This window comes from Myotis myotis, unplaced genomic scaffold (genome assembly GCF_014108235.1).
Source record: "Myotis myotis isolate mMyoMyo1 unplaced genomic scaffold, mMyoMyo1.p scaffold_m19_p_5, whole genome shotgun sequence".
Taxonomy (NCBI): Eukaryota; Metazoa; Chordata; class Mammalia; order Chiroptera; family Vespertilionidae; genus Myotis; species Myotis myotis.
Window position 1 is genome coordinate 12,991,508 of NW_023416357.1, and position 15,156 is coordinate 13,006,663.

The 15,156-nt window shown below is 38.3% G+C and overlaps 1 protein-coding gene across 7 annotated transcripts in view; it reads left to right on the forward strand.

The window, feature by feature from the left end:
* The window catches only part of MARCHF6 (membrane associated ring-CH-type finger 6), a 69,284-nt gene that overhangs the window by 17,510 nt on the left and 36,618 nt on the right, over positions 1 to 15,156 (forward strand). For 6 of the 7 annotated variants that reach the window (XM_036309149.1, XM_036309147.1, XM_036309143.1 and 3 more), the window contains exons 4-10: positions 2,811 to 2,954; positions 5,621 to 5,693; positions 6,986 to 7,154; positions 7,900 to 8,089; positions 10,007 to 10,068; positions 10,855 to 10,887; positions 12,718 to 12,769. In XM_036309149.1, the coding sequence (XP_036165042.1) occupies positions 2,811 to 2,954; positions 5,621 to 5,693; positions 6,986 to 7,154; positions 7,900 to 8,089; positions 10,007 to 10,068; positions 10,855 to 10,887; positions 12,718 to 12,769 (723 nt within the window). The remainder of the gene's footprint in view (positions 1 to 2,810; positions 2,955 to 5,620; positions 5,694 to 6,985; positions 7,155 to 7,899; positions 8,090 to 10,006; positions 10,069 to 10,854; positions 10,888 to 12,717; positions 12,770 to 15,156) is intronic. The other variant, XM_036309145.1, reaches the window with a different exon arrangement.

Genomic DNA, 15,156 nt, shown 5'->3' on the forward strand with positions numbered 1-15,156 from the left:
ATGTTCCCTCGCTAGGTTCTCCAGCCAGGTTCTGTCCAGGTTCTCCAGCCAGGTTCAGTCACCAGGTTCTAGTCAGGTTCTCTTGCCATGTTCTGTAGTCAGGTTCAGTCCAGGATCTTTTGCCATGTTCTCTCCAGCGAAGTTCTTCTGTCTCTAGAGAACGTTCTTTGTAGGTTCTGTCTCTCTTGGTTCTGTCTTCTTACATCTGTATTTATACCAGTTGATTCCAATCCTATCAATCTCTATTTCAAAGGTTAGGGCGTTTCTTATCTCCATTCCAGGGAGTAAAGATTATGTAGCTTAAGCATGATTGTTCGTAGTTAAAGTGATTAATTACCCACCTGGCACTTAGTTAAGAGGTTTTATTCCCTCCCTAACTTCAGGGGAAAATCCCTACCTGGGGAAACAACCTTTCTCAGAGACCTTGGTTAAAACACATAGTGCCAAGAAGGTGAGCAAACATATTAAGAACAGTATGCCATATATGCCAGGTCCCTTGAAACAGCAAGCATGGACCGGCTCCCGGCATCTGAAACCTTGGCATATTGGTTGGATGCTCTAACCCAGTGGTCGGCAAACCACGGCTCACGAGCCACATGCGGCTCTTTGGCCCCTTGAGTGTGGCTCTTCCACAAAATACCACGTGCGGGTGCGCACATACAGTGCGATTGAAACTTTGTGGCCCATGTGCAGAAGTCGGTTTTTGGCCTGGGCGAGTCTATTTTGAAGAAGTGGCGTTAGAAGAAGTGGGGGTACGTTCGCTGAGGTCGACCCCTCAGATTGAGGACGTTTTTTGCAAAGGCCAGCTTAGGAGTACCCAAATTAAGTTAATAACAATTTACCTACCTATATAGTTTAAGTTTAAAAAATTTGGCTCTCAAAAGAAATTTCAGTCGTTGTACTGCTGATAATTGGCTCTGTAGACTAATAAGTTTGCCCACCACTGCTCTAACCAACTGAGCTATCCAGCCAGGGCCAGAGTACAATTTATTAAAGTCATTACAGTTTCACTTTTGGAGCTTTATATTCATTACCATCAAAATGTTAATTCTGTTGTTTCATAATCTTTAAGTTTTTGTAGGGCATAAAAATTCAACAGCTTAGCTATAGTAAACTGTAAGACTAAATAATTAAATATCTTTATAAAGTTTGATTAGAAATACTTGTGAGCTTTTTTACTTTGAGGCACATAAATTTTAATTTTCATTTGACAGATGCTGTATTCTTTATCTTTCTCAAAAACTCTTTTTACTGGTTTAATGACTTGTTATGTATCAAATATCAAATATCTTAAAGTAAGGATCTTTGTGGGTGTGTTGTAAAAAGTTGCTATTTGTTAATTATTTCTTAATGTTTGTAGATGGGAACAGTTTTGTTATAGTTCTCTCATAAATTGTAGATATTTTAAAAAAACTTTATATATATCATAATTCTTGTTTTGGCCTCACTGGAGAAAGAGGCAATCTACTTCTGTGTTCTTTTGAAGATACCTGTGGTAGAGCAGTGGTTTACATTGGAAATCTTTCTAAAGCATGGCACAACCTCTTCCTCTCAGTGTATTGAACAACATGTTACAGAAAGTTGGGAAGACTTTAATTTACCATTTGCAGTGTTAACTAACTATTGTGCTAAAATTGAGAAATGGTTGGCTAACAAATGCCAGTTGCCTGTTTGCTTTACACAAAATGGACCTGCAGATTGTTATGCCTTTTTTTGAATGTTTTTATTGATTTTTTTAGAGAGAGAGGAAGAGAGAGGGAGATAGAAACATAGCTCTGCTGCCTCTTGCACTTCCCCTATTGGGGATTGAGCTTGCAACCTGAGCATATACCCTGACTGGGAATCGAATTAGTGACCTCTTGGTGCATGGGATGACGCTCAATTCACTGAGCCACACTGCCAGGGGCCAGGTTGTTGTGCCTTTTTAGTACTATTTCTAAGGCTTGTGTTTGGAAGGAGGGTTTATTCTTTTTTTTTTTTTAATATATTTTTATTGATTTTAGAGAGGAAGGGAGAGGGATAGAGAGATAGAAACAAACATCAATGATGAGAGAGAATAATTGATCGACTGCCTTCTGCACACCCCCTACTGGGGATCAAGCCTGCAGCCCAGGCATGTGCCCTTGGCCGGAATCAAACCTGGGACCCTTCAGTCCGCAGGATGACTCTCTATCCACTCAGCCAAACTGGCTCGGGCAGGAGGGTTTATTCTTTTTTTTTTTTTTTTAAAATATATTTTATTGATTTTTTACAGAGAGGAAGGGAGAGAGATAGAGAGTTAGAAACATCGATGAGAGAGAAACATCGATCAGCTGCCTCCTGCACATCTCCCACTGGGGATGTGCCCGCAACCCAGGTACATGCCCTTGACCGGAATCGAACCTGGGACCCTTCAGTCCGCAGGCCGAGGCTCTATCCACTGAGCCAAACCGGTTTCGGCAGGAGGGTTTATTCTTGATGAAGTCACTAGTTTCACCTTTTTCTCCTGTTTGCTTTATCTGATCTTTTATAATCTGGGAAGCCAGATAATCATATTGTTTGAATGATGTGTAAATTAGCTTTTCATGAAGTTCATGGCTGTGAATGAGAGATGAAGACTTCTCTTGAATCTTTTTTTCTGCTCAGAGGTCTTTTTGTTGGCTTCTTAAATGTGCTATTATTATAAGTATTTGATTCATTTTTTATAGGAAAAATATTTGTATAATACAAATGTTGAAAGTTAAGATAACTTTACATGCCTATTTTATATTTATGAATCAGTCTGTTTTTCAGTGTTCATGAAATTATATATAATTTTTTTCTGTAAATAGTTTATTCCCCAGATATGCCTTCACGGCTTCCAATCCAAGACATATTTGCTGGACTGGTTACAAGTATTGGCACTGCAATACGATATTGGTTTCATTATACACTTGTGGCCTTTGCATGGTTGGGAGTTGTTCCTCTCACAGCATGTGAGTATTCATTCCTCTGTGGTTGGAGTTAATTAAACACTGCATAACTATTTAATATTATAGAGTAATATTAGATTATATTTTTGTTCGAATGATATGTAATTATTTGATATTATTATTTCATATATTAGTAAAGCCTCAGGAAACAGTTCACTTGAATTAAGAAGTATTTTTAACCACATCAGTTTCTTGAATGAATGTGGGAAAGAAAAATACAGCATACAGCGTCTAATTAATAATGAGAATTCATGAGAGAATTGAAAAAGCAAAGTCAATCCATAGTTGGAAGAAACTTGAATTTTATTTCTGGGAGTTAGTTAGAGCCTTCAAAGATTGTAAAAGATGGGTTCTCTTGAGATTCCCGTCCCCCCTCCTTCTTTTAAAAGTCACTCACATATCAAATGATCCTGAATAATTAGGAGGCTTTCTTTCAAATACAGGAGGCTTTCAGTGAGGTTGGTATACTAACTCTTTTTTTTTTTTTTTAATATATTTTATTGATTTTTTACAGAGAGGAAGGGAGAGAGAGATAGAGAGTTAGAAACATCGATGGGAGAGAAACATCGATCAGCTGCCTCCTGCACATCTCCTACTGGGGATGTGCCCGCAACCCAGGTACATGCCCTTGACCGGAATCGAACCTGGGACCTTTCAGTCCGCAGGCCGACGCTCTATCCACTGAGCCAAACCGGTTTCGGCTAACTCTTAATTGATACTTTTTGAGTTCTTCATTGTTCTTAAAGACATGGAGGGGGGTATATGGTGCCAGATTATATAAATACAATTTTTTTGCAATCTTGAATGCAAACAAGATTTTTGAATAAATATAATTCGTATTCTCATGTCTTATTAAAATAAGATAAACTTACTCATTTATGAAAATGAATATCTTGGGAGATATACCACATAGCAGAGTAAGTACTGTAGAAGTGTGAATGAATTAGTGAACTAGAAGATTGAGCAAGGAGTTCTATAGGATGTAACTCAAAAAGACAAGATGTTGAAAGTATGAGAAAAGTGAGAGATGGAGGCTACATCAAGTTTTTTAGTACCTGTCTAATAAGTAGTTCCAGAAGGTAAAAAGATGATGGAAGAGGAAATGATAGACATCTTGTAGATTGAAAGAGAGAGAGCTGACCATGATAGAAGGAGACTCAAAAACCTAAATATATTCTAAAGTTTTCCAATTCTGAGCAGGGTGTTGTATAGATGTAACGCTTGCAGGTTATCCTACAAAGTAATGAAAATCAGACTAACGTCACACTTAAAATCAGCAAATATTTTGCTGAAGCTAGAAGACAGCAGCAACTTGAAATTGAATGCTAGAAGGCAAATTTCAAAATTTGACAACATTTTTGAACCTAAAACCTACCCATAAATTATCAGATGGAAGGGCAATATACAGACATTTCAATAGATGCAAGGACTGAGAAAGTTTATTGCCTCAGACTATTTATGGAAAATGTGTTTGCGACTATTCCTGCATAAAATGAGCAAGGAATCAAAGAGAAAGTTGTGAGCTATAGAGAAAAGAAGCAAGTAGGTCTTACAGCTAAATCGTAATTGTTAATCTACAGTAATTTTTAGGTAACAGCCTAGACCTAAAATTCTGGATGATCTTAACAGGGAAGAAATTGTGAGGGGAGGATAGAAATGGGCGCTTTTTAAGTTGTTTGTTATATTTGTGGGAGATTATAGATGTGCTACATGTAGATAGGAAAATATAGTGTAACTATACACTAAAATATAGGGTAACCAAATAGAGTGTAGGACTAGATTGTTACCTGATTAACAGCAGAGGAGCCACTGCTGTTCATGGCATTGGAGCATGTACTCCATTGAAAACTTCTAATTTCAAAAATGTGTACTCCCCAAACTGATACCCTTTAATTTCATGAGCAGACTCAATGAATTTTAGAATTCTAGGTTAAAAAAATTCTCCATTATGTAATTTTGGAGATATCTTTACTTTAGATTCTTTTCCTCTTTCAGACATCTAAGCTCATTCAATAAAAACAAGCAAGTGTGAATCTAGAATCTAAACTTTAAACATTTTTGAGTAACTTTTACTCTTCATTATCACTATTTTTATGCTTGACTATTAAAAATTTTAAAAAGTTGATTGATTTTTAGAGGGAGAGAGAAAAAAAATCGATCTGTTTTCCCACCCTTTTATGCATTCATTGGTTGATTCCTGTATGTGCCCTGACCTGGGATTGAACCCAGAGCCTTGACTCATTGGGATGATGCTACCCAGCCAGGGCCTTGACCATTTTAAAACGGTTTAATATATATATTTTTTAAATATATTTTACTGATTTTTTACAGAGAGGAAGGGAGAGAGACAGAGAGTTAGAAACATCGATGAGAGAGAAACATCGATCAGCTGCCTCCTGCACACCTCCTACTGGGGATGCGCCCGCAACCAAGGTACATGCCCTTGACCGGAATCGAACCTGGGACCCTTCACTCCGCAGGCCGACGCTCTATCCACTGAGCCAAACCGGCTACGGCAACAGTTTAATATTTTGAGACTCATCCTTGCAAAGACTAAATGTGTATTTTAGTGGCATTCATGGTATTCCACTTTACCTCTGTTTAATTGAACAGCTGTGAGATTGATGATGAGAATTGTAACTATGTGCCCTTGTGTCCTCTTTCGGTAGGCCGCATCTACAAGTGCTTGTTTACTGGCTCCGTGAGCTCACTACTGACACTGCCACTGGACATGCTGTCCACGTGAGTATGAACCTTGTGACAGTGGAAGGCTGCATAATGGTGTTAGTTTTTCCCCACAAGTTTTTATTTTTTTTTAATCCTTAATCAAGGACATGTTCTTTGATTTTTAGAGAGAGAGGCAGGGAGAGAGAGAGAGAAAGAGAAAGAGAGATTGATGTGAGAGGGAAACATTGATTGGTTGCCTCCTACATGTGGTTCAAGATCAAACCTGCAACCTAGGTATATGCCCTGACCGGGAATCGAACCCTTGACCTTTTATTTATTTATTTAATTTAATTTTTTTTTTGAACCCTTGACCTTTTAGCGTATGGGATGATGTTCCAGCTGAACCACACTGGCCAGGGCTGCTCCACATATTTATTTTTATTACAATTTGAGTTTTTCAGTTTCAAGGACAAATAATAATTTTAACAGTTATAGCTACAGTAGAAGCAGCTGACATGTATATATACATATGTGCTGTTTTAAAACGTACCTGTCTTAAAAAGAACTGTTTTGTAATGGTGGGACAGCTTGTTAATAGGCTGTTGTGCATTGTGCGATATATATGATTATGTTCGCATGCTGAAAGTTCATTTAAATGTTTTTTGCAATATAGACATTTGAATTCAAATTTATTTTTAAAATGTTTCTTGTGATTATTAGTGTCTGAACGCTAAAAAACATCTTCACTATAGTTGTTTTACTGTATCTTAATTTGATATTAACACATTGTTTGCGGGTAGTTTTTATCGTGCGCTAACAGGTGGCGCGGGCCATTTTTGCTAATTTTTTGCGCAAATGGCAACGTTCAGTAAAATTACGATAACTTTAGTTTACGTATTTATACGTTACCCGCATTCTACCGCTAGTCTATAAAAAACGTATTAATACGTGTCCCGCGCTCTACTAAACTGGTAGAATGTATAAATACGTAAAACGTGTAAACACGTTTCCCACATACAATGTGTTAAGCATTGTAATTGAATTTTCTTGGGAAAGACATATTAGATGTGTTTTACTTATTACTGATGTCAGAATTAGAAATGTTATATATTATTAACTATATCAAAATCATTAGAGTATTAAGCCTGCAAAAAATTATACTTATATGTGCTAAATCTTCTTTTGTGCCAAGCTGCCCTTAGTAATTATTTTTGAGGAGCTGATTTTCACCCAGAAAATTATGAGTTTTCTGGCTGTTTTTTCCTGAGATTTTAGTATAAGACGAACTGTTGTTATCTTGAGTTTCTTTGGTTTCCTTAGGTGTTCTTCGGAGTAATTCCATATAATTTTTTTTTTTTTTTAACTAGGGACAACTTATTGGCGGATTGTTTACAGGGTTGTTTTGTGGTGACGTGCACATTGTGTGCGTTCATCAGCCTGGTGTGGTTGCGAGAGCAGATTGTCCACGGGGGAGCACCGATTTGGCTGGATCATGCTGTTCCACCCTTCAATGCTGCTGGACACCACCAAAATGAGGTAACTCCCCACTTCCTCCAATTCTTTTTATTGGGACAGGACATGAGAGTTGTCATCACCCTCTAAGACCCAACCCCATTGACTCCCATGTCCCTCACTGCAAAGCAGAGTAGTGAAAAGGAGTGGGAGAAGATTAAGGGAGATGTGAAAAAAATCAAAAGAATGCTGCTGTGACTTGGCCTCAATTTTCTAGCAAGATTGGGAGCAATATTGGGGGCATACTAAAGTGCTCTTTCATTGCTTTTGCTTGGGTCCCCTGCATAATGCTGGAAGTTAAGGTACAGACTTCTTGCACATGCTTCTGACATGCTGGGTAACATTAAGGAAGTGACTTACCCTCTTTGCTCATCAGTTTCTTTGTATGCAAAATGCCTCCTCTTTGCTGCTGCTAGCAGGAACGTTACCAAAAGTAGAAACGTTGGACCACTATAACAATGGTGTGCCATTTTACTTTTTGTTTATCAGAGAATACATGCTTAGATGCAAGAGCATTTGCTAGAATTATTAAGAAGAGAGGACATAAATTATTTTTAGTATTTTGCCTGCTGAGAAATTATGGGGCTGAAAATGTAAAAAATATTAGCTACTTACATATGAAAACAATTCACACTTCATAAAATTTTGTTATGAAAAATTTGAGCCTCTTGGTTATTTATTTATTTATTTTAGAAGAAAGAGCTTGATTTGGAAATAGAGCAAAACTGAGGTAAATTAGCTAAATGTCTGCGCTCTTCTGTCATTTTAGGCTCCAGCGGGAGGAAATGGGGCTGAAAATGTTGCTCCTGACCAGCCTGCCAACCCACCAGCTGAGAACGCAGTGGTGGGGGAAAACCCGGATGCCCAGGATGATCAGGCGGAAGAAGAGGAGGAGGAGAACGAGGAGGAAGATGAGGCAGGCGGAGAAGATGCAGCGGATGCCAACAATGGGGCCCAGGGTAATGGCTGCTCATTTGTCCTTATCACCTCTTCTCCACCATGAGTCCATTCCCAACTTGCCTTGGGGGAGGACTAGTGTTTTCAAAATTTAGTGGGTTTAAAATTATATTTTTAACCTGTTTTTACTTTATTTTGGCAAACTTGCATGTATGGATATACATATGCATACATTTTTTTTCTGTGAAACGGCACATTTTGTGTTTTAAAATCCTACTTTACGCAGGACTTTAGTAGGATGGATAGGAAGAAATTATTTGTAAGTTGGTGTAGATCCTAGTTTTTTTTTTTAAAGGAATTTGATAAAGATTTATCTTTTTTTTTTTTTTTGGCCATTCTTTTGAACCAGTACTTTTAATATCAAAGAAAAATTCTTGCAGTGTGCACTGTAGACCAGATGCAATCCAGAGAAACCAGTTTTTGTTTTTTAAAAATTTTTATTTATTGATTTTAGAGAGAGGGAGAGCAAAGAAGGGAGATAGAGGGAGAGGAGGGAGGGAGGAGGGAGGGAGGGAGGGAGGGAAGGGGAGAGAGAGAGAGAGAGAGAAAACATCGATTTGTTCTACTTATTTATGCATTTGTTGATTGCTTCTTGTATTTGCCCTGACTGGGAATCAAACCCACAACCTTGGTTTATCGGGACAATGATCTAACCCAGGGGTCCTCAAACTTTTTAAACAGGGGGCCAGTTCACTGTCCCTCAGACCGTTGGAGGGCCAGACTATAGTTTAAAAAAAACTATGAACAAATTCCTATGCACACTGCACATATCTTATTTTGAAGTAAAAAAACAAAACGGGAACAAATACAATATTTGTACTTGCATGTAGCCTGCGGGCCGTAGTTTGAGGATCCCTGATCTAACCAACTTGAGCTACTCAGCCAGGGCTCAATTTCTCCTTTTCTAGCATGTAACTTTGCAGTGTAAAAGAAGAGCCGAGACTGAGCCTTCCAAGTCAGCTGTCAGTAGCTCAGCGCCTCCCTTTCTTTCTTCCCACCCAGAGTTTTCTTGTCAGGTGCTACACTGCCTCTGGGTCCATTTGACATCGTTAATATTTGAGTGTCTCCTGTGTGCCAGGCACTCAAAACATCAGGGCTCTGCCTTCATGGAGTTTCTGGTCTAGTGAAGAATACCCAAGAGAGCAAATTTATTACACATTGTGATAAACATTGTGTAGGTTGTTCTGAGGATGCTTTTGGAGAGAGACTTATTTAAACAAGATGCCCCCGTAGCTCAGAGTAAGGGCTATTTGAGCTACTACCTGAAGGATGAGAAGCGAGTTGTATAATGGGGCCTTTGCCAGGGAGAGGCGAGTATCTATTCAAAGACTCTGAGGATGCAGTCTACTGCTTCTCTAGTGCTGGCCACCATTTCTGTCTCAGTCTAATGCAATAGCTCCTAACTGGTCTTCCTTCTTGTTCCATTCTTGCTCCACGTAGTATTTGGGTTGCTCTCCGGCCTTTAAAAATCTTTCAGTGGTTTTTCCATGATACTGAAGAACAAAATAAAATCTAGGCTTCACATTTCTTTTGTATGATCTGATTCCTCTCTGCCTTTCATACTGTATCTTCTACTGCTTCCTCATCCAGAGAATTATAGTCGTCTGGCTTTCTTACTCTCCTCACTTCCACTGGAGTTATTCCTGCTTCAGAACTGTTGAATTCCTTTCTATCACATAACCCTTTTTCTTTCCGTTCTAGTACTTTCCACATACTGGCACCACCTTATTTATTTTATGTTGTATTTATGTATATGGGTTCTTATTTATTGCCTAATAAGTAAATACTCATATGGAAGCATTTTAAATGTGGTTTAGCTTCTCAACAATAGTTTACAAAACACCAAATTAAAAGGGCGCATTTTATTATTTATAGTTCAAGTTACGTCAGTAATCTTTGAACTGCAATTTTATTTCTAGATGACATGAACTGGAATGCTTTAGAATGGGACAGAGCTGCAGAAGAGCTTACATGGGAAAGAGTGAGTAAGACTTCTATCAAACATTAGTGTTTTAATTCTGTAGTTATGTTTGATTTAAAACTTTAATAGATCTTTAATTTCTAGAGAAAATTAAGTGATGTTTTGTTTGTACTGAAAATGATAACTTTTTCTGTCTTATGGTTTTTAAAACAAACCTTGCTCTACTTAGGGAATGTTTAGTCTGAAATTGTGGACTTTCAAAAAATGAAGTAACAATTTAAAATTTAAGTATTATTCTGATGCTTCAGTTGACAATATAGTTGTATCATGAAGTCTTGACTGACTCCATAGCTAATGTAAGGATGAACCCAAGATGGATTTTTTTTTTACTTCAAAACCATGATTTGGAATAAAAGGAAACCCAAAATACAAAACTCCCATACACAGGAGTTTTTTATTCTCTGAAAATGATACGCTATATCGGAAAGTAGTGGGTATAGATTATGTTTAAAGATATTGAAAGGGCCCTAGCTGGTTTGGTTCAGTGGATAGAGTGTTGGCCTGTGGACTGAAGGGTCCCGGGTTCGATTTCAGTCAAGGGCACATGCCTGGGTTGTGGGCTTGATCTCCAGTAGGGGACATGTGGGAGGCAGTCAATCAATGACTCTATCTCATCATTGATGTTTCTAGCTCTCTTCCCCTCTCCATTCCTCTCTAAAATCAGTAAAAAAAAAAAAATGTTTAAAAAAAAAATAAAGATATTGAAAGGAAAATGAGCCTTTTTAATAAATAGAATTAAAAAAACCTTTTTTATCTTGAATTAATGCCTATTATTATTCATTTTAGATGCTAGGACTTGATGGATCACTAGTTTTTCTAGTAAGTAAAGCTAACATTTTTTTTTCAAACAAAATTATCTTTATTCATAACTCTAACATTTTTTAAATAATAGAATTGTGACTTAATTATTTGTCTCAGTGATTCAGTTGAGGTAGTAATACTGAGGGATGCACCTGGTGGTAATTCACAGATTAGAGAGAATATGATGTTACCAAGCTTCTATTCAGAGTTTGATCCAATCAATATAGAACAGCGGTCTCAACCTGTGGGTCGCGACCCCTTTGGAGGTCAAACGACCCTTTCACAGGAGTCGCCTAAGACCATCGGAAAACACATATATAATTACATACTGTTTTTGTGATTAATCACTATGCTTTAATTATGTTCAATTTGTAACAATGAAAATACATCCTGCATTCAGATATTTACATTATGATTCATAATAGTAGCAAAATTACAGTTATGAAGTAGCAACGAAAATAATTTTATGGTTGGGGGTCACCACAACATGAGGAACTGTATTAAAGGGTCACGGCATTAGGAAGGTTGAGAACCACTGGTATTGAAGGTATTATTTGACTACATACTCATTTACCTCTCTTACCTCATCAGTCCCTCACAGATGAGTCCCAGAAGTTAGGCAGTGTTGTTGACAAAAGTGCATTCTAATTATTGGAAAAAATAATTTATAGGATGACTTCATTCATGGAAAGATATTTTTAGTATCTACCATGTGCCATCCATTGTAATAGTTACTGTGAGGTTCAGAGATGAATGAAATAGGACCCCTCTTCTCAAAGATGTTTTATAGTTAGTAGAAATTAACACGTGAATAAGAAACTTTAGAGGTACTACACGGTTAAGACTCAGTTACAGAAGGTGTTTATCAGAGGTACAGAAGAGGCCTTGGTTAGGTGTTTCTTACTGGAGTTTGTCAGCAGGGAATTTTTAAATAAGATAATTTAGAGGTTGAGGCACAGAAGATATAGGGAATAAGGACAGTTTGGGAGCCCTAAAAGCAGAAAAGCTGAAAAAATTCAAGTGATATAAGCTGACATGGTGAATAGGAATGTAGCAGTCATCTCTTAGACAAATTAATCACCCTTTATGCCCCTTGGATTGTAGCAGATTGGGATATTCTTTCCTGATGGGAATGTCTTTCTAAGAAAAAAATTTGAAAGTGTATGCCCTGTTTGGAAGGATCATTTAACTTGATGGGGGAGGAGGTGGTGGGCCTAGACAAATGAGCTTGGTCTTTCTAGTGTCAGCAAGGAGTGTAACGAAAGTAGAGGTGTCTGTCTGGAGATGATAGCAGTCATCTTGGAGGTGATAATACATAACTGTGGAAGTAGATCATTGGCCAAGTGAGAATGAGTATATTGAGGCATGAGCAAAGAAAGACAGGACACCATAGGGAGAAAAGGGACCAGAGAAGATAAAGTGACCTTACAGAAGCCTTGAGAACAAAATGGATAGTGAAAGAAGCACTGTATTTTTCCATTAATATGTTGTTGGGAATTAATGTGGTTTTCTAATTTTTCCCCATTTGGAATTTTTCAGTGTCATTTGATTTAATGCAGCCTGGAAGTTATTTATGAGAATCTGTGTATTTTGTAGTGAATTATTAATTTTTGAAGGGGAAATGTTTATAGAGTAACTTCTTTGATTTTTTTCCTACATGTAATATAATGAACTTGAGTTTTATTAGATTTATGAGCTATCTAATGAAAAACTTAAAGTTGTACATAATTTTTAGAATGAACTCTCAACTATAGAGGGAACATTTCAGTCTTATAATTGAATAAGTGGAGTAGTCTTTATATGTCAAGTAGGAATTGAATATGTTTTATTAATGTTCTTTTCCTTTAGGAACATGTCTTCTGGGTGGTGTCTTTAAACACACTGTTCATTCTTGTTTTTGGTAAGTGGTGTTTATGCTTTTGTTTATTGTATTATGGTAGTTTAGTTTTCTAGGAGCCTTCTTATTTAGGTTTTTGTTTTATTTTTAAACAGGAATATATAAAATAGTTTTATTTTTATTTTTATTTATTTATTTTTTTAAATCTTTATTGTTCAGATTATTACATTTGTTCCTCTTTTTTCCCCCCATAACTCCCGTCCTCCCAATTCCCACCCCACCCTCCGCCCTCACTCCCCACCCACTGTCCTCATCCATAGGTGCACGATTTTTGTCCAGTCTCTTCCCACATCCCCCACACTCCCTTCCCCCCCAAGAATAGTCAGTCCATTCCCTTTCTATGTCCCTGATTCTATTATAATCACCAGTTCATTCTGTTCATCAGATTATTTATTCACTTGATTCTTAGATTCACTTGTTGATAGATGTGTATTGTTTGTTCATAATTTGTATCTTTACCTTTTTCTTCTTCTTCCTCTTCTTAAAGGATACCTATCAGCATTTCATATAATACTGGTTTGGTGGTGATGAACTCCTTTAGCTTTTCCTTATCTGTGAAGGTCTTTATCTGACCTTCAATTCTGAATGATAGCTTTACTGGATAAAGTAATCTTGGTTGTAGGTTCTTGGTATTCATCACTTTGAATATTTATTGCCACTCCCTTCTGGCCTGCAAAGTTTCTGTTGAGAAATCAGCTGACAGTCGTATGGGTACTCCCTTGTAGGTAACTGAGTTTCTTTCTCTTGCTGCTTTTAAGATTCTCTCTTTGTCTTTTGCTCTTGGCATTTTAATTATGATGTGTCTTGGTGTGGTCCTCTTTGGATTCCTTTTGTTTGGGGTTCTCTGCACTTCCTGGACTTGTAAGTCTATTTCATTCACCAGGTAGGGGAAGTTTTCTGTCATTATTTCTTCAAATAGGTTTTCAATATCTTGCTCTCTCTCATCTTCTGGCACCCCTATAATTCGGATGTTGGTAGGCTTGAAGCTGTCCCAGAGGCTCCTTACACTATCTTCGTATTTTTGGGTTCTTTTTTCATTTTGCTTTTCCGGTTGGGTGTTTTTTGCTTCTTCGCATTTCAGATCTTTGACTTGATTCTTGTGCTCCTCTGGTCTGCTGTTGGGAGTCTGTATAATATTCTTTATTTCAGTCAGTGTATGCTTAATTTCTAGTTGGTCCTTTATCACAACATTGAGGGCCTCATTAGATTTCTTGAGGATCTCACCATATTTATCGGCGGTCTCACCAGTCTTTTCGAGGACCTTACTAAATTTATCGGCTTCTAGACAGTTCTTGAGAGACCTTAAAAGTGTGGTTTTGAACTCTATATCCGCATTTTGCTTTCCTCCATTTCTGTCATTTGTGTCCTGTTTCTTTGTCTCCGCATTTTTTATGCTTTCTTGGTGCACCCCCTAGTGGTCTTTGTGTGCAGTCTTGTAGTTAAGCCTTGATTGTTGTAGGTAACACTGGGGGAGATTTGACCTCCAGGCCAACTGACTGTGAGAATCAGCTGTGTCTGCAGTGGGAGAACTTCTGTCCTCTAGGGAGGTGCTAATCTAGCCTTTGCCTGAGGCTATCCAGCAAATGCCTCAAGGCTTGGGCAGGGCGGGTCCCAGGGGATCAACAGGGTGGGCGGAGCGAGCAGTTATGGCTGCTCTCAGTCCTGTCCCCAGAGGCTCTGCCTCTCAGTGCCCCAGCAACCGCTGCAAGTAAGAGAAAGCTGCCCTCGAGTTCCGACCGATGCCAGACAGTCCCGCTTCTCCTGTTTGAGTCTGGGTCCCCAGAGACTCGCCCGGAACTGGAGTCTGAGACTCCCTCCTGATTGAAACAGACAGCTGCGCCCTCAGCCGCCAGCCTGCTCCGCACGCACCTCCGCACCTTTGTATTTTACTTCCGCACCGCACCTCCTCTGAGTCTTGGTATGCTTTTCTCTTTCCTTCTAGTTGTAGAATTTCCCCTCAGCCAGCCTTCCTGTGGTTCTGGGTGATGTCCGTTCTGTCTCTTAGTTGTATTTTTGAAGTGGTTGTGCGAGGCAGCAATCTCTGGTGTTTACCTGTGCCGCCATCTTGGTTTCTCCAGGAATATATAAAATAGTTTTAGATAGTAATCTGTATAGGAATCCTGTGAAGATACCTTCTTTCCTAAGCAATAGTGACTTCAATAACCTGTAGTTGCCTACTATCTCTGCTTCAGTTGGGCATTTCTGTCTCTTTGTAGAAGTTAATTTTACTAGTAGACTGACTTGAGAATATACAATATTCTACCTCTGGAATTAACTTTTTGCTAATTATCTGCGTGCGCTTCCCTATGGCAGAAGATCTTTTTGCCATCTGTCAAGGCTTTATCAGAGACCCTGCTTGGGAGTTGTCACCGGAGATGGATGTAGGCTTG